We start from the raw sequence: 26644 nt of genomic DNA, 5'->3' as shown, positions 1-26644 counted from the left end.
GTTCTGAGGACTCCACCACCTTAGATTTAGTTGGAGGAGGAGAGACCTGCTGCTTCCTTTTATTAGTAGTTGACTGTTTAGAATCCATTCTGAGGTGAAAAAATATTCACTACTACGTAGAAATAACAGAATGAAGTAAATTCACCTCAAAAAGTAATGAAAATGACGTAAATAGGGACAAAAATGTCAAAAAACTCTGTAAAACAACAGGTGCAGCAGCTAAATTAGACTAGGCGTGGCTAGGCCCAAGCCAGGCTCTGTCATAGAAGTTACTCCGCCCCCAGGCAATCAGAGCCGGCAGTACCTTCAAGTGAAGCTGGGAGCAGGAACCATGAAGCCAACAAACGCACTTCCGTCGACGGAATTCTTCAGAAAAAGACTCCACAGGTAAGGAGCAGCATAGGGAGACAAGCGCCGGTATTTTTGCCGACTTTCTGTGTCAAAATCGTCGGTAATAAGTATTTATGGGCTGTGGTGCTCACGGAGCTCCAGTGGCGGCGGCCATCTTGATTGACGCGCTCGCGCGTCTCACAACAGCTGTGTTTTAACTGCTGAGCAGCAGCTGTTGTTTTAATTGTAAGCCACAGAGAGACAGGAATGTTGACTCCAGGATTGTGTCACTACAGAACATGATGTAAAACCCTGCATTTCAGACTGCTGTTTTAAAAAGTTACACAAATCAGGTTCATTATTTTAGATAACAGGAACACATTTAAGGTAAGGATTTCCTTTTTTTAAAGCCTTTTTACATAAGCATATCCGTGGTTCTGATTTTAAATAATGATTGTCCTTTTAAAAAAAAGTGGCGCAAAATGTTTCATGTTTCAAGTTAGGCTTCTGTGCTTGAGCTTATAAATGAATGTGTTTAAATATGATAGGCAAGGAATGAACCTTGCTTTTCCTATGTGGAATTATCAAAATGATTGGTTTTTTTTTATTTTTTTTATTAATTATGAAAAAATTATTTAAAAACATATGTGCTTTTAAATTCGTTTTTTGATATTTATAAATCTTAATACTCATACTGTGATCTCCTAGCATTAAAATTAAATTTAAGTTGTGTTGTACCACATAATGAGCATATTTGCATATTTAATTTCACACTGCGCAGGCGTAAAAAACTCATTTTTATAAGGGTATAAATGATATTTCGGATGCCCAAATCTCTGGGATTTGTAGAGAACATTCTGAAGATGACTATTATGCAAAGAAATTATAGGATATTCCTTTTTAAGTGCCCCAAATATCAAAGTCGAAATTGGGCAAAATTCACTAATTTAAAAACATATTTTGCATTCAAAGCAGCTTTTAACCTGCCTTAGGCTTCAGTAAATGCATACATTTAGGTATAATACAAATAGCTGACTTCTATATTGTTAGACAAGTATATTGCACACTGCTTACAATTGAAAATATGTATAAAAAACCAGCAGAAGTTATTAAACTGACAAACAGGGGATTGGTTCAGCTTTCTGTTTTCAGAGTGACTTTGAATAGGGAAAGCTGCATGGAAAATTTGCACACAGAATAGGACAGCTGGGAAGAGTTGAAAAGTCTGTTCTATATTTAGAAGCCTGGCAGGGCTACCAGAGCAAGGTCTGCTTTGACATTTTGACATCTGAAACTTTTTAAAAGACAAGATGGCAGCGCAGGGAAAGAAGGAGTTGTGCTTATTTTTTGTTTGCAAAAGCAAGTTTTTATGCACTCATGAATATACCACAATACAATTGTATATGTGAGCTTGGCCATATATACAGCACTAATGCTTTTAGTTTGGTGCTTACTAGGGTTGAGCCAATGAGATTTAGTTTGAATTCAATCGCCCTCATGTTTCACTTGTACATTTGCTAAAAGGATTGGGGTTTGGATATTCATGTTTTTTTAGTTCTCTCAAAAGTACTATTTACATCCTATAACTTTGTTTATGCCTAGTTGCTACAAATAGGGGTTGATAGTGTTGACAGAAGTGAAACCTGTTTCATGTTTCTTACTGTCAAAATGGGGGAAGGAGGCTAGCTCCTCTACAAATTAAGGCTAGGTAAAATGTATGCTGCTCTCTCCTTTTCTCAAATTCTTTTTAGCCTGTCTAAATTGTCTGTGAAATAGCAATGAGACACTTAATTGGCTATTCAGTAATACTGTTTTAAACATTGTTATCATTAATAAAAATGAATACAAATATATGTTATGTTACTGCCCATCCTGTTTGATGAAATTATAACAGGATCAGTAGTCTAGATTGTTGTTCCCTTATTTGACCTTTAAGGGGGACTAGATGTGGGTAGTTTTTGTTCTACAAGTCTTAGGTGATAATACCATTATTGTATGTTATTCCATGCTACATAGTTTTGTAAGGGCATTGCTAGTTTTTTATTAGCTAGTCCGTGTAAATAAACTGACAGTCCTTATTAGAGCTGATGTTGCCTAGTTTGGATCATGAAAAGTAGAGCACAGGGAAGATGCCCATGTGATCCTTAGCAAAAAAATGCTTTGAAGGAAATGTTGTTTTATAGATAAGAACCCTGTTAAATTAGCAGTTTTAGATTTTCCTGCTGCTCCTATAACATGAGAGCATGGTCCTAAGCGTACAATGTAGGTGCTTTCATTAAGAAGAATCATTTTAGAAGTGTCTGCAGTCCTGTACAAGTAATGTAAAGTTTATGAGCAAAAGTGTAGAACATTTCCTTTTTTTAGGGTCTTCAGATTAGTACACAGGAATAGACCAATGTAAGGATTTAGAGTATGTCTGTGTTGTTTTTCTCTTTTCCTCACAATTTAGTAAATGAATACAGAATTCCTTGGCTGCTTGGGTTTTAGTGATGTATTGATCTTGCCAGTTCACCAAAGAGTTCCTTTTATACTTGCCAATAGGTCCAGGCTATTGTTTTTTTTTACTCTCTCAAAGATTGATGGAATTCGTTTTTGGGTGCCTTGCTAATATATGGGGCTTCCCAAGACTAGGAAGTATTCTGACACTATCCTCTCTGTTGATAGACTGTTTCTGTGCCTTGTCTAAAGACCTTTTGTTCTGTCCACCAATAGATATTTGCTGCTTTACAACCATTGCCAGAGGGACACGGACATCAGATTCAGCCTGGGGAGTCAGCGTCAGCACCAGTCCAGCTTGAAGCCAAAGTGAAGGTAACCAGCACAGGCATTGCTGGCAACTAGGACGTCAGTGAAGGCAGAAGCCCTGGAATGAATTTTGTACCCCTGCCACTGTCTTGGGCGAAAGATGGGGTCACAAATCAGAAAGGCGAAATCGTGGAACACGTTTTTTGATGCTCAGCTGAGAGTCACAGACCGACCAGAATGGCGAGGAGGCTTTCCTTGAGGTGACCCCTTTTGAAACAAGGGTTGCTTCAGAGATCCTAGCATCAGGCCTCTGAATCCTGGTCCCAAAGTGAATACAAGTTTGCTTCTTTGTTTGTTGGTCAAGAGATACCTGGGTACACTGGATGCAATGCGTGGCCCCAACGAATGAGCAGTGCGCCAGCAGAGCAATACAGGAGTTAGGGAAGGACTTAAGATTAGGGTACAGGTGCTGTGTCTCTGGTGCCTCTTAGATTGAAGTGAAGAAAACTGGTGCACTGCCTGAGACACTGGACAGGATCGCTAAGAGCATTTGCCTGGTGGGTGACTGCCCTATCATGAAAGAAGAGACTCTTTCTCCTTGAAACTTGGCTGTGATTCTTGAGTTGCGAGTTGTGCAGCTCCACTGTGGAAAAAACAAGAGCCTGCCTGTGAGGCTCAAACGGACACAGGGAGAAGACTCCCCTCTGGCTTGGTTGTACAGCGGCTTCAATTTTCCCAAGGACTTCTTCTTTTTGTCAATAATGTACCCCTTTGGATGTCCCGGTTTTAAGGAGGAGAAGCCCTTTGCAGCTCTTCGTCCTAGTTCTTATGGCCCTGTGTGGTCCTCCTGGTCCCAAATATAATTTATGTTCTAGCCCTCATAAAGGAATCAATGGAAAAGTTTACAAAAAATGTTTTTATTAGATATGTGCTGTTGGCTATTCTGAAATTAAAATGAATAGTCACTGAAATGCATAGGAGCCCTGACAATGTTTACTAGGTGGTTTTAGGATTTGCTTTTGCTTAGGACTAAAAAAATGATAATTCTATTTGTAATAGTGGTCATTACTTTCTCCTGCTATCTGTATGCTAATGATGACCCGATGGTCCGTTCCCTTTGTATTCCTGCTTATACTTTATATATACCCGCTTAATGAAATGTTTAGAATGGAAAATGCCCACCTAGTAATGAATTAGGATATTGATAAATTTATGAAAATTAATTTGCAAATATTTTCTAATGTTCCTACTGGATCATAGGAATGTCTCTAGCTCATGCTCAAAGGACCATCTGTTAAATATTGCAGGGATTTGTTAGCATGAGCTGAAAGCCATTTTGTATTTCTGGCAGCCATCTTGTTTGCCATGTGCTGCCACATGCTCGCCATGTGCTCTGTCCTCCCTCAGTGTTGACTGCTCTTGTAATCTGCCTAGAAACGAACTATATTTAGCATCGTCCACCTTCGCACATGCTCAGAAGGACCTAGCTAGTAGAATGCACCTGCTCATCTTGTAGAACTGTCAGGCTATTTTTGCTGCTGTATGGAGAAGTAACTCTCCTCCCACTTTGTTGAGCAAGCAGATCTTGCATGCCCATCTTAGGCATTTTGCATGCTTACATGAGCCAGGACTGCCCCTTGGTCTTATGATGACTATGTAACCCTAAGCATATATAAGGCCTCAGTTTTCTGTACTCCTTAGACTGCCTCATTCAGTTGCTAAGGCTTCTGTGTGACGTAGTCTCCCTCATTTGAGGTTAATAAAGATGTTCTTTTTATATTTCAGCTTCTGTGCCACTTTCTTCTTTGTTGGTTTAAAAGAACCAAGTATCAGTGGGACCCCTGAGTAGGTTTCTATTTTCTACACTGGGTTGCCCTTTTTGCTGTCTGCAGGCCTGAGGTTCGGGGTCTCTGATTTTGGGATTGGGTGCTAACCATTAGTTTAAGATGTCTGAGCCACCTTTGTATTGTGTCCTTGTGCAATGCTGGATTTGGGATTTCGTGTATCTGGTCTTCAGGGCCCCCTTGCTGTTTTTTGCTTCTCCCCCTAACGCTGTCCCCTACTTCTTTGATTACTGTTTGCCTCTGGGTGTTTTGTCATGTTGTGGGTCGGCCTGGATTACTTCTTCATGCCCCTCCAGTCTCCTCAGACATTTGATGTTTTTGAGCTCACTGACTCCGGCATAATGACCTATATGGGTCTTCCATTGCTCCTGCAGTGTGATGGGTTTTGGTGTTGGTGCCTTCTGTGGCAGTCCGGCCCTTCCTACTCTGCTGCCCCAGCTGCCTGCCCTCGTTTGTGCTCGCTTGAGTAGCTGCTTCATCATGGTACTTTCTCATTGAACCTTCTTGGGTTTTTTCCCCCCTGAAATGCCTGACATCCTGAGCCAGTACTTCTCCCCAAGTGGTCTTGGCACCATGCTGCTGCCTTGAGGGGTAAGTGTGATCCCTGCTTCCAGTGTTTTCCTTTTTGGTTTACCGTCAGTACCTAGGTTGGGGTCATGTGCTTGTTACTCAGTTTTGAGTCTGGTGGTGAAGCTTTCTTTGGCACTCTTTCTGCATCCTCCAAGGTGATTGGGCTGTAGTTTCTTTTGGGGTCTTGCTCTCATGTTCGAGCTGTTCTTGGGTTTCCCATCTGGGATTTTTGTTCCTGACCTTCTTGTGTTAGTGTCTCACCTGTGTACTTATTTTTGCTTGGGCCTTGGTGTGACAGCTCTGCAGGGGAGGAAGGGACCACTGGTAGCTTCGGTTCCTGGTCTTCATTATGTTGCTTTCTCATGTATTTTACATGCATCAAGGGTGTTGCAGGATGTGCTCCTCCTCTGTAGAGAGCATTTAGTTCCCTTGTGTCCCCAGGTGCCTTGTGAGGGTTGTTTCTTGCAGATGTGACAGGTAGCAGAACAATAATGCACCCTGAGGAGCATTTGCCTGCTCCTCAGGGTGCATTATTGTACTGCTACCTATTGTTTTCTGTTGCTTGTTGGCCCGCTCTGGTGTTGGCGTCTGGGGCAGGGCTTGCTTTCTTGGTTAGGTGTATCCTCCTTGGTGTCACAATTTTACCCTTTATAGTTAAATACCATTGTGGGCAGTTGATGCTGGTCATATCTACTTAGGTAGATCCTCATGATGTAAGGGCTGCAAAGAGAAAGTGATAAGGAGATAATGCTTTGGTTACTTAACCACTAATTTCATTACCCTGACTAGTCATACTCGTTATAGACCTTACAACACATGGACCCTCCTTACTAGATTTCAATCTTTGCTCATGGTGAATGGGGCTGCTATAAAAGTTGACTCAGAAGGATTCTCAGTTAAGGTGATCCATGAAATGCTGTTTCAGAGTCACCTGAGGCACAAAAAAAGTGGGGCTCCGCCTATTCAGAACCAGCTCAGCACATTAGCCAAACATGCTGCTCTTGGACACTGCCACTGAAAATATTTTCCTTTCTTGTCACCTAAATGTTCAATAAATGTGGGTGTCAGACCACTGCTGACAAAGTATGCATATGGTGCAAGCCAAATGAATTCCTGTTAGCTACAAAGGCTCCTGCGGGATAGGTGATGAATGAATTTATTTGTGTTATCAGCAGTTTATAGCATTATTAGGCGTCCTGTTGATCTGAGCCTAACATAGGTTTTCTTTCTTTGAAATATATCTCTTGCTTCTTAACTCTTTTGGCACAAAATCACTAGAAGCAGATGAGGATTTTAAACGCAGTCACTATTTCTGCTTGTGGACATACAAATTAGAAGGTTCATCACAGTTTACATAATTAAGGATGTTAACCCAGCCTAACCATAAATCCTCACCTTATCTTCTGGACACTGCAGGACATTTGGGATTTACCCAAAATACTGCAACCTCCTGCTAGAAAGCATGGACATATTCTAGATTCTATTGGCTTGAAAAAGCTTGTAAGCCCAACAAGACTACACCTGTTTCACACTATTTTTCTTGTAAGCATACGTAGGTGAACTTGGAGAGGCAGGCCAACATTTAGTCATCTTCTATTACACGTTTGAGGCCCCCAGTACTCCAGAAGCAAATATGGTTTATACTTTTAGCTATGAAGGAGTAAATAGGTCAGGTATTTTTCTGGGTGTTTGTGGTAAGAGAAAGTCAGGCCCAATTCTCCCCTGGTTCCTGACAGGTGGAAGGTGGCTTTAGTTTTTTCAGGCAGTTATTGGTAAATGTAATCTCCAATTTTTGCTTTGAGGTTTTTTCTTTGTTGTTTGTGACAACAGCCTTTTCAAAATCGATTTGGGGTGAGCTTTTTTATTTCTAGTTGAATCTGAGCTATTTTATTTCCATGCTTCAAAGATTTTTTTTTTTTGATTTTTTTTTTAAAACAATTTTTATTTTCATTTCATCAACGTACAATTACAAACAATTAAGTACAGTCTCTTTCAATTACAGTAATCGATTAAATAGGATCCAGCAGTTTTTACTCAGCGAGGTTTAGGAGCGTCGTTCTGATTGTAACCATCCCCTTACGTATCCATTCCCGCCTCCCCCCTTCCCTCTCATAAGTACGGATTCCCCTCTGCTATCTCAAGAACCTCCCCTTTTCATGGACTGTTTTCAGGTGTCAGTTCTGCTCTTGGTGGCTCACACAAGTTTCCCCGGGATTCATTCCATTTCCCCCAGACCTGAAGCCACTTATTGGGGCACCCCCTATGCGTGTAGACCGCTTTCTCCGCTACCATAGCGATGTCCATATCGTTTTCCCATTGTGATTGTGTAGGTGTCACCCCGGATCTCCAGTTCCGTGCTATATTTCGCTTAACGATGGCCATTCCCAATGTAGCCCACGCTTTCTGCGCCACACGGAGATCTGTTGGCTGCCATATGTTTAGGATACAACACTTGGGGTCTGCCAGGACTGCCACCCCGCTCACCTCCGATATTTGTTCCAACACTTGTATCCAACATGATTGTATTCTGGGGCAATCCCATATGGTAAGGTAATATGTGCCGGTTTGTCCGCACCCCCGTAGGCAAAGTGGGTCGGGCGCTCGCCCTAGTTTGTGAACCGTGGTTCGAGAATAATATACCCTATGTAGGACTTTAAGCTGTACCAGTTTCAAGCGGGATGGGATCGCCGCTTCTCTGGCTGACGCTACCGCCTTCATCCAGTCCGCGTCATTTATGTCCCCTATTACCACTTCTCATTTGCTGCGCAGCACTGCAGTGGGTTCAGGGAGGTTGTTGATCAATTTTCTGTATAGTAGTGAGATAGCTTTTTTGTCTAGGTGGTCTGTGAGGAGCCGATCCTCAAGTGGCGAGGCGTCTGTCAATGTAGCTCCCAGGGGGATAGCGCTTTGAAGTGCGTGTCGAATCTGGGTGTATCGGTATACTTCCGTGTCTACCATTCCATACTTTTCTTTGAGAGCGGGAAATTACATAATTTCTCCCCTTACCCATAAGTCTCCAATATTGGTAATACCTTTCAGGTCCCATTTCCTGAACCCCTTAGTGTTTGCTAATGTGCCCAACCGTCTTGTCTCCCAGAGTGGAGTAGCTAGCGTAAGCACTCCTTCCCAACCTAGTGCTTTCTGGGCCGTGTGCCATATTTTGATTGTGTGGGCTGTGGGGCCTGTCAATGCTTGGCGCCTCTTGGTTGTGTACAGGGCTCTCATCAGGCGATCAGCCGGCAGTACCTCCCTGTCTAACCGGTAAGCTGGCTCATCGTGTGGTGTGTGTAGCCACTGATTAATAATTACTAGCTGTGCCGCCCAGTAGTACAATTTGATGCTTGGTAGCGCTATTCCGCCATCGTACCAGCTGCGCGTCAACTTAGTGTATGCTATACGAGCCGTCTTTCCGTCCCAGAGCAGAGTAGCTACTTCGGCATTAATGGCCCGAAAATAGGAGAGTGGAACAGGGAAAGGTGTGTTCTGCAGTGCGTAAAGGAACCTAGGGAGTGCTAACATTTTGAAGAGTGCTGCCCTACCCAGCAGAGTGAGCGGGAGGGACCGCCAGTGGGAAACATCAGATTTTAGTCTGTGTAGTGGCTTCATTAGATTTTCCTCCGTAAAGGTGGCGGCCTGAGGTGTGATATAGATTCCTAGGTACTTGAATCCTCTGGTCACTATTTGTAGTCTGGGGGCAAGGTCGGTGCCGGGCCGTGTAGTAAGTAGAGTAGTGATTTTGTCCAGTTGATCGTATAGCCCGATTTCTCCCCATAACCAGTAAGGATGACTAGTAGGGCCTGCAGAGACTTTGTCGGGAACGTCATGTATATGAGCACATCATCAGCATATAAGGAGATAAGGTCTTCCCAACCCGTCTCCCATACTATCCCCCGAAACAGCGGTGTCGTGCAAGTCCAAGGCTGCCAAAGGCTCCAGGACCAGGGCGAAGAGGAGCGGCGAGAGAAGGCAGCCCTGTTGTGTCCCCCTGCCCAGCGCAAACGCCCTCGAGATATGACCATTAGCGACCACATGTGCCAGGGGTGCCGTGTATAGTAGCCGGATCCAGACACAGATCTTTGGACCGAAACCCATTCGTCGTAAGACGGCAAACAGAAATGGCCATTCCAACTGGTCGAAAGCCATCGTAGCGTCCAGCGAGAGGATGGCCGCATCACATTGGAGTAGGTGGGTGCGAGCCAACACCCTGTGTAAGCGCCGCAAATTGAGGAAGGTGTTGCGGCCGGGCATGAAGCCCGACTGGTCCGGGTGGACCAATGTCGTCAGATGCAGCTGAAGGCGCATCGCCAGTGTCTTGGCCAATAATTTTGCTTCTGCATTAATCAGTGATATGGGCCAGTAAGACGAGGGTTGTATCATTACAATTGTCGCTAGTCTCTGGTCTTCGGGCAGGGTTCCCTGCGTAAGGCTGTCATTATACATGTGTACCAAGTGGGAAGTGATCTTGCTCGCCACCTTTTTATATAATTCCACCGGCAACCCATTAGGTCCCATGGCTTTACCCGTGTGCAGTGCCTCTAGTGCTTTCCCCACCTCTTCCGCCGAGAGGTCGGCTTCTAACGTTTCTGTATCCTCCTCCTGCAGCGTCGGTAGTGGAATATTATCTAGGAACTGCCCACAGTCTTCCTCTGTTGCTTGTGCTCGGGTCGTGTAAGCCTTCTCATAGTATGTGGCCAGCTCTTCTACAATTAACTGAGGGTCCGGTGTCAGTGTGCCATCAGCTATCCGTCAGTTGTGCTATCCACCTACTTGCCCTTTCCTTCTTTTCTATCCATGCGAGCATTTTCCCTGTTTTGTCACCGAATTCATATATTCTGTGCATTGTGTCCGTATGTCTCTCTTTAGCCACTACTTCTGCATATGCCCTAAACTCTTGCCCTGCTAATGTCAATGTCTGTGCTGTGGTGACGTTGGGGTCTAGTGCGTGTGCCTTTTCCGCCTGTAGTGCTGATGCCTCCAGGGAGTCCATGATTTGTTGCTGTTCCCGCCTGTGTCGGGTGATAGTTGAGATTGCGTGCCCCCTAATGACTGATTTATATGCCTCCCAGAGTGTGCATGGGGAATCTACTGACCCAGTATTGTCAGCAAAGTAAAGGTCTGTGGCTGTCACTAGGGCCTTTGCAATCTTACGGTTCTGGAGGAAGCCGGGGTATAAAGGGTAGATGCGTTGTCGCCGTGGGCGGTGAGTAGTGTAAGTAAGCTGAACCGGGGAGTGGTCTGAAATACCTCTAGCCAGGTGGTCTATCGCTGTGATGTTCTTGGGGGATATCGCCAGTGTAAGGATGTAGTCTATGCGCGAAAGACTGTTGTGTGCCCCCGAGTAGTACGTGTATTGTTGTTCCGAGGGATGCTTAAGTCTCCACATGTCAGTCAGACCTACGGCCCCAAGAAATTCTCTCAGGAGTTGAGTGGGTTTATTACTGTCCCTGGGCGGGTTGCGGTCGACTTTAGTGTCACATACAGCATTTAGATCTCCACCTAGGATTAATTCGCCCTCAGGTAAGTCTAGTAGAAATCTACCGAGATCCTGGAGTGTTGCCTGATGAAGTGTTGGGGGGATGTATACAGAGACCATATTGTAACTGTGCCCCTCCCATTGACAGGTGAGTGCTGCAAACCTCCTATGACCATCCGTCCACGTTTTTTTAACCACTAGTGGGGAGCTCTTGCGTATTAATACGCCCACTCCCCTGGATCCGGAGGAGAACTCCGCATGGGCGGCCATTTTAAATCCCCAGCGATTGAGTACCTTACACGCCGTTCCCGCCAAGTGAGTCTCCTGAAGTAGAACCACTGTGGGGGCCTTCCGCTTCAAATATTGCAGGACTAGACCCCGCTTGATTTTGTGACCCAACCCACTGACATTCCACGACAGCACCGTCAATGGGGGGTCGGTGATCATTCAAGGTGTTTGGGGAGTACTACCCATTAGGTCGGTGCTCTGCATGATATTTGTGGAGTAGAGTGTTGTGAACGGTGCCGCTGCCAGTGTACTTTCGTTTTCTGTGTGCCCCCTGAGTCCCCTGCCATCTCCCTAGTGATTTGAGTAGAGACTGCGTAACCATAACCTGAGAACAAATGCGTAGAAACTTGCATAACTTAAAACCCCCTACCCCCCATCCTGCCTCCCTGCCCGGTGGATCCAAACCTGTCCACCTCCCCAACTGAGCAGAGTGCTTACATTCCTTCATAACCTGCATAACTCGGGAGGATGAGACCTTGTCGACCCTTCGAAGTCCCCCATTCGGAGTTAGTCCCATTAGTGCGTATTTGGTCCGATAACTCCTACCTCTCGCCGTCTTCTCAGAGTGTTCGGCTGTGTCCGCCCAGGTTCGTGGCCAACTTCAATTGTACATTGGACCCACCCCCATTATTGCCTGTCCATCCATCGCAGACTGCAGTATTGACAATGAAGCTAGGATCACCAGTTCCATTGTAGTCTCTCAGTCATGTTGCAATCTTACAGGGTGACCCCTTTCAGTGTTCCTCCGGCGGACGTTGGGTGCCTTCATCCGGTTCTCCGCGGGCCGCCGCTCCTCGATTTTTCGGGCCTCTTGCCGGCCGCCAACCCTCTAACCAGTCTCTTGCCTCTCCCGGGGACTCAAAGAACCACGTCTTCCCTTCGGATTCTACTCGGAGCCGAGCTGGGAATATCATTGAATACTTGAGTTCTCTTCTTCGTAATTCTTGTTTGACCTCCACGTAGCTCCTCCGTTGTTGCGCCACTGCCGCTGTATAGTCCGGATAGAAGGTGACTTCCGAGTTCTTGATCTTGATCGGAGGGGCCATTCGTGCCGCTTGTAAAATGGCGTCTCGGTTGCGGAAGTTAAAAATGCGCGCCAAGATGGGTCGTGGCGGTTTCCCTGGGCGCGGCTTCCCTCCTGGCACTCAGTGGGTCAGTTCCACCGAGAAGTACTTCGATAGGCCCGGTGGTTTCAGCTGGTTTTGGATAATATCTTCCACGAAGAGGTCAAGGGCCGGGTCGCCGGCCGTCTCCGGCACGCCTACCAGGCGTACATTATTGCGTCTGGATCTGCCTTCATGGTCGTCCAGCTTAGCTTTTAGCGTCGTGTCATCTTGCTCCAGCTTGTGCAGTCTGGTCTGTAGGTCCGCTGTATTCGCCGATAGCCCCGTCGTTGTTTTCTTCACTTCTCCCAGGCGGTCCGTCACTTTGGCGAGATCTGCTCGCATGAAGGAGATGTCCGTAGAGATCGTGCCCATCGAGGTCTGCATCGATTGTAGCGTCGCCATGACATCTTTTAAGGTGATTTCCCCAGTGTCCCCCGGGTCGGCCGGTAGTTGTGTGGATGATTGCGGCGTATTCCCTTTCGTCGTTTCGGCGCCATCTTTACGGTAGGCATATTTGTCCTGTCTTGGGGCATGTGATTGTCCCCTCACCCCTCTGCCGCTCAAAGTGCCCCCCTCCTGGGGCCGAAGCCTGGTGGTCACCCCTTTCGCCTCTGCACACTGCCCTCTGGCCACCACTGACTGTCCGCTGAACCTCCTGTGCTTTTTGCGTCGTGTCCCCACCGAGGGCCGGAGTGTTTGTCGCAGTGATGTTGGGGTCGTTCACCAAGCGGCTCTTCAAAGTAACTGGTAGTAGTATTAGGATGGTGAGCCTTTCTGTCTCTCGGTACATGTGCTAGTCCCAGCGCCCTTCGGAGGGGGGGGGGGAGGGGGGGGGGAGGGGAGTGCTGATCTCGGTGGGCCCTGATCCGGCCCGTCGTCCGCGCACTCCGACTTGCGCTGCTCTCAGATTATTGGTGCCGTGCTTCACTGCCCATAAGGTGTGGGCCCCTGCGGTGAGGCTCTCGGTCGTACCTTCACCGGGGCACGAGCCGCGGGGGTCCCGTTGTCCGCCGTAGGCCCTCTATGGGCACCTGAAGTTGCCTTCCCTTCAGTTACGCTGTTGCCCGGGCTTCGGAACTAATCGAGTCCCCGGCTTCGGCGGGAATAGTAGGCCTCAAATTTCGCCTCTTCGGATCTCAGTCTGTGGTGGGTCGTTGACGACGCAAGTTGGCACTTTGCAGAGCGGACGTGCTCCGGTTACATATTCTGCGCGGTAGGCGCCAGTGTTGGGCAGGATTAGTATGCGGATTTCGGTGGGAGGTTTCTAGGTTCCCGGAGCTCTCCTAAGCTGCGGCCATCTTACCTGGTCGCTAGCCACCCCCCAGCCCCCCCCCCCGCTTCAGAGATTTTTTTTGTTTATATTTCTGTGTTGGCAGAAGGATAAGTAAATATCGCTCACTAGTTGTGTAGGAGAGTAGGGTCTGCTTACTATGGTTACCCCCACTTTTTGCTGTGATTCTCTGTTTTTTCGACTTTAGTGTGGCTGTGGACCTGCTAATCAGGCCCACAGCCCAGCTGTTCTCTCTCTAAATTGATACCATGTACTTTAGGTACATACCAGATTGGTTACTGGGTCACCCCTGTGAGCCCCTGTATAGTGTACCATAGGTACCCAGGGCATAGGTGCACCCTAGGCCTACCAGGGGCTGCAGCATGTATTGTGCTACCCCTGGTTTGCCTTCCAAACTGACACCACAGGTCTGTTCACACACCCTGGGTAAGGTGGTGTAATCACCCCTTACTTAGATATAGGATACCTATATCTATATACCTATATAGACACATATACACCTATAAGCCACTCCTAAGGCAGACCTCGACAATCCTAGAGGTAGAGTGCTTGGTTTTATGTGAGAGGGTGCCCTAGCATGAGCGGAGCCCCTCTGAAGCTTTCGGAACCATCTCCTTATAGCTGTTCTATGATATAGCCATACCATATACTCTTAAATGGATTATAATCCTCGCGGTTAATGCTAACTTTGGTTTGGCTTTATCAAAACATGTTGTGCAAGATGTCAAACACTTTGGAATACTACCCCCCCCCCTTCGCCAGTCCTGGCGGCGGGGGTAGCATTCCACCCTTCTAGAGGGAGAAGATATGTAGTTAGTGGTTTACCCGGTTAAAGTTAAACAGCGCCTCAGCATCACAAAATGGATGCTGCTGCCACAGACACGAATCTGCCCTCCTGCTGCTGGACGAAACTCCGGCAGGGGAGGCCTGGACAATAGGTTTCCTGTCCAGGGAGGTGCTGGCACCTCCCTAGACAGGCTCTTAGAGTATTGGGGCAGGTAGGGGTTCATTCAGTGAATGCTTTCCAGACACTGCCTGGGGCACACAAGGTGCTCCATGCATTTCCCAGTTCAAACCAGTTTCTGGGGTACTCAGCCCCAGCTCTGGTGCGAAACTAGACAAAGGGGAAGGGGTGTAACCACCCCCACCCCAGGTCCACCCATAGGAGGGACCTTAGAGTTAGTCCAACCCCTAAACTTGCTATAAGTATAGAACCCCAGTCCCTAGGACTTTAGATTACCCTGGACGAAACTCTGCAACATATATCCTGGACCTTCGACATCTCCCTTGTGGTCAAGGAGTGGCCACCCTGTTCAAACAGGCACCTACAACATCTTTGCCGGTCTGCATTTTCAAGACTCCCGCCAAATCCCGAACAGTCTGCGGCACAGGACACAGACTTCCAGACATCTCTGACCCCGACCTTCGCTCACAGCAAAGCTGAGACCCGTGGCAGACACGAGAGACGTGGGACAGGAACTCCTGGACATCCTGCATTTTGCTACCTGCACCAACTTCCTGAGGTATCCCGAAGTTGTGCATTGGGGTGCTTGAAGCCCCTGCCCCGAGCACCTTTTGCACCGAAGCTCAGAGGCCCACACTCCACAAGTGTCCCGTGGGCCCGCTTTGTGCATTTCAGCTTGATGTGTCTTCGGGGTTCCTAGTCCATTGGCTAGTGAGCCCCCAAAAGATCAGCCTTTGTTTCAACTTGCTTTCCTGGTTGCTCCAGGCTTGCTCCAACTTCCCTGCAAAGGAGAAGTTCCACAGACCTTGCTGGTCTGCACCGAAGCCAATCTCGACATCCTGCGTGGGTTGCGTTTGCCAAGGTTTGTTGGGTCCAATCCGGATACCGACACCGCAGTCAACTAGATCCTTCGTGGGACAGCTCGAATCCAGCTACTGGTCATAGTCGATGCCTCCTGGACCTCGTGGCTGAAGAGACAAACTTCACCTTTTCACCTGAAATCACCCGACATCTGGTGGCATCTTTCTATCGCCGCCCTGGTCACTGGCTAGTGGACCAGACTGTCTCCTCTGCTTTCAGGTTCTTCACATCTCCGATCCACCCTTGGATCCACCCGGACACTTTTCCTCGGGTCGCCTGCCGCACTTCTTCGCAGCTCTCCATTGGAATCGACGACGAACCCCGACACAAAAAGACACCTATGCACCCGGCTTCCCTGGGTGAGGTAACAAGAGTACTCCGGTGCTCCCATGGGTATTAACTCTCCAAGTGTCCTAGTCTAAAAGGGTTCCATCGCAGTTCACCTCCTTGTACACGTTTTCTTTAAAATTCTAACTTGTTCGTTCCCCATAGAAAGTCAACGGTAACCTGTGGCTGTGTTTAGACACTGCACGCGTCTCCCGTGGGCCTCCTACATCCTAACCTTTGGTTGCCCTGAGTAGCCCCAGCGATTCCACAGGCCCCAGGCCTGCTTTCTATTTCGCACATGGTTCTTATACCACTATTTTAGCCTATGATTTGTGAGGCCCCTAGGGCAAAACGTATACTGTGCAACTTATCGTATGCTAATTAAGTTCCTTGTATTGCACTTTTACCTCTGACTTCCCAGAGGGGTTGTCTTTAGAATAAATACATATATATTTGATATATACCTTGTGTGGTGTGCTTTCATTTGGTACTCAAGAGATTATAAATGATAAAAACAACTTGCTTAACTCGTCTCCAAGTCTTAGCCTGAAGGCTGCTCTCCACAGCTACCACTAAGGATAGCTTTCTATAAGGTTGACTTTATAACCTACCATCAAAAGGGTCGATTAGACTGGTGCAAGGTGCCCACTAGAACTAGTGGACATCATATACCAGGTTAACTTCTCACAAGTTGGTTTATCAATTTCAAACCCCTGTTCTTAGAAAATTGCTTTTCTTGAGAGAACACAATTTGTGTTGTCATGGGTAGCCCAGGTGATCCTGGTGGACTCATTTTCACCACTTGTTTCTGATGAGATACATTCTTTAAATGTGATTTTGTTGTTTTAACATGATTGAAATCCAAATGGGCTTTACAGAGTCTTAGTATGCTCCATTGGTTTAGGATGTCAAATTGGCCTCGACTTATATTTTGGATACTAGATTTGTTTTTTTAAATGTTCTGAGAGTTCAAGGCTGTATCTTGAGTTCTGTAAAATTGTCACACCACCAAACTCCCGTGGACAGACCACAAATGCATCCACTTCACCTTCAGAACACCCACCATCCACAGACACCAGCACCTGAAACTGGACCAAAATCACTGTTGACCAGCTCACCTCCTCACTCAGCAACTCCACCCAAACCACTGCAGAAGGAGACAACCCCAACAACGCAACCCTAACTCTGCACAGATGGATCTCCGACATCGCCAACACCATAACCCCCTCAAGAAGAACAACAACACACACACCAAGAAAGCCAGATGGTTTACCACCGAACTTCGAGAGTCCAGACGCACATGCAGTCACCTCGAAAAGGCCTGGAGGAACTCCAAATCCACAGAAACCCACAACAACTTCAGAGTTGCGACCAACACCCACCGCCAACTCATCAGTAAAACGAGGAAAAAAGCGATCACAGACCGAATCTCCACTCGCAAACAACAGCAAAGAACACTTCAGCATCATCAAGGAGTTCGCCCATCCCACCAGCGAGTCTACGGTCATTCCTCCCTCACAAGACCTCTGCAACAAACTCAGCACCTCCTTTCACCACAAAATCAAGAACATTTACAACAACTTCGACGAAGACAACCAACACACTGAACCCTCACCAGCCACCCCGACACCCTAAGTCAATGATTGACAACTGGACAGCTCTCCCCACTGAAGACGATGAAGTCAATCCACTCATGGGACCCCGCTGACTCCTGCACCCACCACATCATCAACTGAGCCGCCGACACCATCGCACCAATGCTTCGCCACACCATCAACCGTTCCCTGGCGAACGCCTCCTTCCCATATGACTGGAAACACGCCGAGATCAACCCTCCCTTGAAGAAGCCCTCGGCAGACCCCACCAAACTCAAAAACTACAGACCCATCTCCCTGCTCCCATTCCCAACGAAAGTAGTCAAGAAAGCCATCAACAGCCAACTCGCCACCTTCATCGCAGAGCACAACATCCTCGACTCCTCCCAACCCGGCTTCCGAAAAAACCACAGCACAGAAACCATCCTCCTCGCCGCAACAGACGACATCCGCTCCCTACTTGGTCAGAAGAGAAACAGAAGCCATCATCCTCCTCAACCTCTCAGCGGCCTTCGACACAGTCTCCCACCGCAGCCTGACACGCACACTCCACGACGCAGGGATCTGGGACACTGCCCTAGACTGGATGCACTCCTTCCTCTCTGGCAGAACGCAGCAGGTTAGACTCCCTACTTTCCTCTCGGACCCTACACCAACCACCTGCGGAGTCCCCCAAGGGTCCTCCCTGAGCCCCACGCTTTTCAACGTCTACATGGCTCTGATCGCCCCCATCGTCAGAACCCACAGACTCAACATTGTGTCATACGCAGAAGACACCCAACTCATCCTCTCCCTATCCAACGAACCCAATGTAGCCAAACACAACTTTCAAGAAGGCATGGAAGCTGTCGCCAAATGGATGAAAAGCAGCTGCCTACAACTCAAGACTAACAAAACAGAAGTACTCATCATGGGCCCAAACCCCGACGCCTGGAAGAACACATGGTGGCCCCCCACCCTCGGAAGCCCACCCACCCCCACGGACCACACACGCATCCTTGGAATCATCCTAGACTCCGAGCTCAAAATGGACTTCCAGATCAACTCTGTTGCATCCTCCTGCTTTCACACCTTCCGCCTACTACGTAAAGACCTTCAAATGGATCCCCCTCGAGCACAGAAAGATCAGCACTCATGCCCTCATCACCAGCAAACTCGACTACGGCAACACACTCTACGCCGGAATAAACAAAACTTCACCTGCAAGCTACAAAACATTCAGGACGCCGCCGCAAGACTGGTCCCCAACCTGCCAAGACACTGCCATATCTCCCAGCACCTGTGCACACTCCACTGGCTCCCCATCAAGGCTAGAATCACCTTCAAGATTCTCACCCACGCACACAAAGCCCTCCACAACACCGGACCAGCATATTTGAACAGCAGACTCAAATTCCACACACCCTAAAGGACCCTACGATCAGCCCAGCTCTTCTACGCTGTGGTCCCCCGCACAAGAAAGACCAGATCGGGAGGCCGCTCCTTCTCCTTCCTCGCGGCCAGAGCCTGGAACGCCCTACCGCTCCACCTCAAACAGACATCACTTCTCATCTTCGCGAGAAACCTCAAAACTTGGCTCATCGACAGACCCCCTCCTTGATGGACTGGAACCTGCACCCCCCCCCCCCCCACCCTCCTCCATAGCCTTGAGATCCTTACGGTGAGTAGTCGCGCCTAACAAACACATAATTGATTGATTGAATGATCAACTGTTTGCAGAAGCTTGCTATTATTTCCAAACCTGGACAATACGTTCAAAATCACAAACCTGCCAGTTGACAATTATTTTACTCACACACTATGCATAGGAAACTGAAGATCAGCCAAGGACAACAGCACATGGACAAAGTCACCACTCAGTACGAGCACTGGAGGATCCCTGAGCCTATCTTCACAACATCAAGGAATTACAAACAAGATCAAATCTTGATAGAAACTCTATAATCAGTGGATCTCAGAAGTGTAAATGGTATATTTCCACAGACCTGCAAGCCAACCCACTAGTCTTTAAAAAAGAGACTCTATCTTGGCTTACACCCTCATCAATATCCAATTTTTCTCATCGTTCAGCAACTTTCAGATAACAAGAAAGTAACCATAAGCCTAAAACGTATACCATCTCTCTGCATAGGAAGGCCATAGAAAAAGGTCCCATAATACTGGGAATTGCAACTTCAAACAACCATGAAAAGCTTAAGTGGAAGGAAAAAACAGACAACCTATCCGATAAATCAGTAGCCATGTTTAATCAGCATGTTTTAAGTATAGCAAACAGTTCCCTATGGAGAGATATCTAATAGCATCCAAAGGAGGAAAACAAGTTGCTTGCAGGATGCTCCGAAAACAACAAAAACATCCACAAGACCCCCCTCCATTTATATTCTACAAGCAAACAACATGGAGTCCCAATTCCTGAAGGCTTTATACATATATAGCTATCTGTCTTTCTACGGCTTTCTTTTATGTCTTTGCAACACTTTCCACTTATCTGTCTTTGCAAGGCGCTCTGTTTGTAATAAACATTTACAAAAATATTACAAAAAAAGCATAAAGAAAGTAAAAGGCTGGCAGCCAATGCCAGAACAAAAGGCTTTTTTAGGTCTAGTGTTTGCAAATACCTTTTGAGTTTACAAAAATATGTGCAATACATAGGTGTTATAGGGATTTTCAGCCATACAGCATCCGTTAATCTATTGTTGTTTTATTTATTTTTGTATTCCACCCACTTCAGCATGCATAATGAGACAATGATCAGCCCACTTCTGCCATTTGCTGACTTCACTGTGACTTACTGAAGGCTGCCCTTTCAATACACAAAGTAGTTCCATTCAGTGGCAGGGAAGATAATGGTAATGTATGCTCTTTTGAGACCAAAAATTGTTTTGCCTTCATCCGATTTTTTTTAAAAAGATTGATGAAGACATGGCGGCTTCCCCAACAAAAACGTTTTGCAAAAACCATTACAGAACAAAACCAGAATTGCCAAGGTCAAAAGGCTGACAGCCAACGCCAGACCAATCTGCTTTGCCAATCCTTGTTTGCACTAGCAGTTGAGCCTTCAGTGCAAGTAAGAAGGGATAGTGTAAATAGAGGTGGGATAACATTTGCTGGGAAGGAACATAAAATGAGTCTTATTGTGGAAGATGTTGTGTCTCGAGATGAGCTTGGCTATGCGCAGCTCGAGCACTCAATTCTGTGAGTATTTTCCTTTGATTGTTGACTAGAATTCTATGTGGGCATTCGGGGAGAAGGGTTAGGACGTGAGTGGAGAGAGGAGCTGACTGGCGGCTGCGTCCGTCCTTCCCTGGCTGTATGAGGGAACTACCTCCTGAAAGGAAAAAGAAAATACTCTTACATTGCTTAGGTCCAGGTGGGTTGAGAGTATATAACAGAATTTTAAAAAAAAAGCCTTAGGTGGTAGCGATGTAAATGTATTTACCCAGGCCATTGCTGACCTTAATGCCTATTTTGCTCCGACAGTTTGCAAAGCAGTACATAGATTTAATTTCTATCATAGGAAACAGGAATCTAATGAAAAAGTGGAAGACTATATTGCTTCACTGACAAGATTGGCCTTGTCTTGCAAATTTGGCATTATTGAAGAGGAACTAATCCGTGACTAACTGGTAATGCACTGCAATATTCAAAATTTGCAAGACAAACTTTGGATAAATGGAGATTCTTCTCTTCGCGAAATGACTGCTATCATCAGTAAAGCTGAGTTAACTTCTAGGTGTGCTAAGACTGTTGTGAACAAATCTAAAGTAGATAATAGTGATGAAATTGTTAAAATAGCGAGAGTACAAACCAACCCAGTTTAAGATAAAAAACAAACCAACAGTTCGAGGAAAAATTAAAACTAAGAAGCGTTCTTTTTTCAAACCTAGTGATTCGAAAGGTGCTTGTTATCGCTGTGGCAGTACATCACATTTGGCAAATGATAAGAAATGTCCAGCTCTCGGACAAAGGTGTGCATATTGTAAGATGCCTGGTCACTTTGCTCGAGCTTGTAGGAATTCAAAAACAGTTAAATGCATTGTAGATGAATGTGAAGAGGGCAATGTTGCTGATGAACCAGAAAGTTATGAGTACAGCGTGTGTTGTGTGGGTGAAGATGAAATAGTCACGCATGGCAAATTAGGGAAAAAACCTGTCTGTGATATAATTGCAGGCGGAATTGGAGTAACCTTAATGGCTGATACCGGTTCGCCATACACTATTATTAACAAAAACAAATGGGATGAATTATTCAGTGTTAAAATGTGTCAAAACCTTGAGAAACCAGATGTGCATCCGGTTAGTTATACCGGTGAACGTATTGATCTGTTAGGAGTTAAGAAACTTAAATTTGAGTTTAAAGGCAGGTCAGCTTTTTGTAAATTGTATGATTCTAAAGCGGGAACTTGCGTTTTTTTGGATGGTGGGACCAAGGTGAATTGGGAATACGCGTGGACCCCAACAGACCAGATCCTGTTTTGTCTGTTGATACTCTTGATGAAGTCGCTTGTGATGAAGTTGCATTGCGTTTTCCAAAGGTTTTCTCTGGAGATGTAGGTGAACTTAAGGGATTTTGCCATAAAATACTACATAAAAATGATGCAAAACCATGCATTCATAGGGTTAGGAACATTCCATAAGGGGTTAAAGATGAGGTCCAAAAGGAAATTCAGAATCTTATTGATAAAGACATAATAGAACTGAATAAAAACATCTTCATTGATGTGTTTCCTCTACCAAAAACTACAGAACCACTTTCTGCCACAAAATATATGGATTGGTTCTCCACCATCGACCTGACCTCCGCTTACCACCAGGTACCACTTCATGCTGAAAGTAAACAGCTAACAGCTTTTGTCACCCCATTTGGATTATTTGAGTTCAAACGTGTACCATTTGATTTGGCATCTGCTACTTCAATGTTTCAGCGTATCATGTATAATATCTTCAAGGATACGAGGAATGTACTTTTCTTCCAAGATGATATACTGATTATGGGTAAAGACAAGGAAGGTCATGATACACAGTTAATCAAATTGTGACAGTTATTGGAAAAGAAAGGTTTAACAGCTGAGAAATCCAAGTGCAAAATTAGTAGGAAAAGTGTAACTTATTTAGGTCACGAAATTAATTCAAGTGATATTCGTCCTAAATCTGATCTAGTCGAGGCCATATTAAAAGCTCCTGTTCCACAGAACAAAGACGATGTTAAGTCCTTCTTAGGACTTGCAGAATATTACTCAAAATTTGTGAGCAATTTTGCTGATAAGATGTACCGTATAAGACAATTGTTGAAAAAAGGCAGTGTTTTCCATTGGTCTAATGAACGTCAGACTAGCATGGACAGTATAAAAAGAAATATTTGCACAGATGCAGAGCGTTACTCTCTCAATTACAATGTGATGCTTCAGAATGTGTTGTGGCTTTCGCATCCAGAGCTTTAACAGTTATTGAGGAAAGTTACTCGGTTATTGAGGGAGAAGCCCTTGGATGTCTTTGGGGTCTTAAACACTTTAGGCAGTTCATTTGGGTTACAAGTGTAACACTTCGTACGGATCAAAAACCACTCGCCAAAGTCCTGACTTCTCATGGACTTAATAGGGTCTCACCCAGAATTTCATGTTTTTTAGCACAATTGTTAGATTTTGTATATGAAGTGGTATATGTGCCAGGTGTTCGTAATAGAAATTCGGATTTCTTAAGCAAAAGTTCTTTATCTGCAAAGGACAACACAGATGTTGACTGGGACAAATAGTGTGTCCCCAGTATTTTCAGCAGCGAAAAGACGAGTGTTTCTCACGATGAGTGGGTTAAAGAATTTTCACTAGACTTGACTTTACAAAATGTGTGTAAATATGTTCAAAATGGCTGGCCTGTAAAAACTAATCTTGATAAGTCCCTTACTCCATTTTGGAAGTTAGGAATGAGCTGTCTCTAGAAAATGAATTATTACTTAGAAGTGGGAAATTAATCCCACCAAACACCTATCGTGACAAAGTGATCAGTCTTTGCCACGAAGGTCATTTGGGTATTGTCAAAACCAAATGCAGAATAAAACAATCATATTGGTGGCCTGGTATTGACAAGGCTATTGAGAGAGCTGTGCGTGTATGTGTTGAGTGCATTCATTCTGATAAATGTTTAACTACTTGTAATACCAAAATACACCCTATTATTGTTCCCAATATGCCGTGGGAAAGAATTGGCATTGACATATTTGGTCCTGTTAAAAGCATTGATAGCATGCAAAAATACATTTTAGTTATTATGGATCATTTCTCAAAATGGCCTGAATACAAAGTTGTAGAAAAAACTGACAGTGATACTATTTTACATTTCTTAGGAGATGTTTTTTATCGTGAAGGTCTTCCCAAAGAATTAGTCTCAGATAATGGAGGACAGTTTGTTGGTGAATGTTTAAAAAAAATCATAAATGAATCTGGTATCATTCACAGAACAACCTCAGTGTACCACCCAGAAGGAAATGGTAGCGTAGAATGCTTGAACAGAGTCATAAAGGGAATTATTGACCTTTCTAATAGCAATGACAAAGACTGGGAAGATGAGCTAAGGAAACCCATTTGTGCATATAGAATTACTAAAACTGATTCTTCTGGGTTTTCACCTTTTGATTTAATGAGAGGTCGTTCACCACGTACTAAAGACAACATGAGTTGGCTTGATTGCACAAAGAAAATCGATTGGTCTGTTAAGAATGTAAGACAAACTCTTGTGGATAATCAAAAGAACTGGATGATTAAACACAACAAGAAGGGAAAATGTGTTAGTCTTGAGATTGGTGACATTGTAAAAGTAAAGAAAGGGAGAACTGTACGGAAAGGTGAAAGTAAATATTCTGATCCACTCAAAGTTATCAAGGTTCTCTGTAACTCTGCTCTTTTGAGTGATGGGAAAGTGTGGAATGCAAACAGGATCGCTTCATTTAAAGGCAAAATTAAATTACATCCTCAAACAAAAAGTTATGATTGGATTGAAGATAGTGATGAAGCTAACGTAAGTTCCTGAAACATCAATGTGTCGGTTGAAACACTGGACACCACCGAAGAACCATCGTGCAATAATGAGTCATCAGGTCATGATATTATCAACAGTGCTCTTCTTTTGATAATATTAGTTAAAAAAATTGTGATGCAGTTGCACTGCGTTCTAAACGTGTTTGTAACAAACCTAAAAAATTAGAAGACTAGGTTCCATGTATTCGTTAAGTGTTGCTCATTCTGATTTTACAAAATATATATTGTGTTAAGTTTAAAAAAAAATTGGGGGTATTGAAGGGGGGGGGAAGTGTTGTGTCTCGAGCTGAGCTTGGCTAAGCGCAGCTCGAGCACTCAATACTGGGTGGGTATTTTCCTTTGTTGACTAGAATTCTATGTGTGCATTCGGGGAGAAGGGTTAGGACGTGAGTGGAGAGAGGAGCTGACTGTCGGCTGCGTCCGTACTTCCCTGGCTGTATGAGAGTTTAAGCTGAACAAAACTTATTTGATTACTTCAAGCGTGGAGGTATTATCTTCATAACGGAAGACATCTAGCTCACACTGACCGACCCATAAGGGTCCATGTTTCAGCACCTAATGTTGTCTCTCATCCTTAGCAAAACACGAAAAAATATGCAGATGAAGACCCTGGGATTTGTTCGGAAAGACCGGAGTAGTATGCTCCACATTTATGATTCCAAGGAAATGGAGTCGCATACCTCCATACTCTTGAATAATAATAGGCGGTGAGACTGTCAAGAAAAGTTAATGTGGTTACATTTTCACTATTTGTGCATTGCAAGTAGGATTGGAGTTGCAGTCTAGGTGGAATGGAATCTCAGAAGTTCTCATGTTTCTTTTTTTTTTGTCACTTGGCATCTTGGGCTTGATTGACATATAAACCGTTAAAAGTCAATTTCAGCCTACATATGATATGCTAATGCAATTTAGGCATAGCAATTATATACGACACCTTATTGGGGAGAAATAAATGGAAGTCTTAATCTCATAATAGTTTCATGGTCTTAAAAGAAATGCCACTACATGTAATAATAAAAATAATTCCACATCTGTAAAGAGCAAACGTATCCAGGCGCTAGGGGGCCGTCGGAGAGATTAAGGGCCATATGTATCAACACATTTCCCCATAAACACAGAATGGGCAAAACCCTTTTTGATACATCTTGCCCTAAGCGAGCTATTGCCCAGAGTCACATGATGCTAAGCAGACTTGCCGCCGGCGTTCAAACTGTAAGCCCCGCGCTCTGGAGTCAGCCACTCTGGCCGATGCGCCACACAACCCACCCCTCCTGTAATGTAGCAAACCATTTTTCATAAGATATTTTGGACTCCGGTTAAAAAAAATCATTTGATCTTTAAGAAGATTGTCAGTCAGGTATGCAGCATTAATTATGAAACATTGATAAAACATTGATGAATGTGATCTGGGAATGTGATGCCATAAAAAGATCTAGAAATAACTTTTAGACTACCTATCAAGTGTGAATAAGCGAAAGTTGATGGTGGTTTAAAAAGTATGGCAAAGGCGCACGGAGCGCTTGGACAAACATGGAGCGAGTAGACACAATTGTTTGAAGCCCGTGACAGGAAATGTGATTTTAGTTTGGTGCCAATCATTCCTGCTACTTTGACCATTAGTGTGAATTCCTATTTGTTGATATTTTCTTTGAGTGGCCAGCCTGCAGCGGGCTGTGTTTTACCTGTGTACATTGTAAAGGGCCTTCACTTTCTGTATTTAGTGCTTTGTAAGGAAAACCCAACATTTCAATTGAGGCGCAAGGCACTTGGAGGGGGTTAATAAGGGAGATCTTATGCTGAGTTCCAAGATTGAAAAAAGTTATTTTAAACTGAAAGTGGAAGATATATTATGGCATTGTGATGCATGTATTCAACATTCTGCCTAACGTACTGCCTTTCTATTTTTCCGAATTTTTGTGTGTCATAGCATGAAAAAAGGAAGAAAGTGGAGCTCGCCACTTTTATTGTCTGTGACGCTCACATTCTAAAACACAATAGTCTCTCAAGATTTAACAACTTACTTTCTTCAATTTTTGGAGAACTTCCTTATTTTCATCCACCGACTTCTTCAACTGGACACATCTAAAAGTAAAACGGAATGCATATGAGAATAATTAATGAGGTTAAGGAAGAAAGCCAAAAGATAAAGCACTATAATCAACGGAGAGACATGTGTTCACACAAACCTGTGCGCTGTGACACACACACGCAACGAAACA

The 26644-nt window shown here is 45.0% G+C and overlaps 1 protein-coding gene across 1 annotated transcript in view; it reads right to left on the bottom strand.

Moving 5' to 3' along the window:
- Positions 1–26644, bottom strand: part of NPHP1 (nephrocystin 1) — a 699686-nt gene that overhangs the window by 558184 nt on the left and 114858 nt on the right. The window contains exon 3 of the mRNA XM_086926892.1: positions 26447–26507. Within this exon, the coding sequence (XP_086783018.1) occupies positions 26447–26507 (61 nt within the window). The remainder of the gene's footprint in view (positions 1–26446; positions 26508–26644) is intronic.

Source organism: Lissotriton vulgaris, chromosome 6, assembly GCF_964263255.1.
Source record: "Lissotriton vulgaris chromosome 6, aLisVul1.2, whole genome shotgun sequence".
Lineage (NCBI taxonomy): Eukaryota > Metazoa > Chordata > Amphibia > Caudata > Salamandridae > Lissotriton > Lissotriton vulgaris.
Note: the sequence above shows the minus strand (reverse complement) of the source record. Positions and strands in the feature narration are given on the sequence as shown.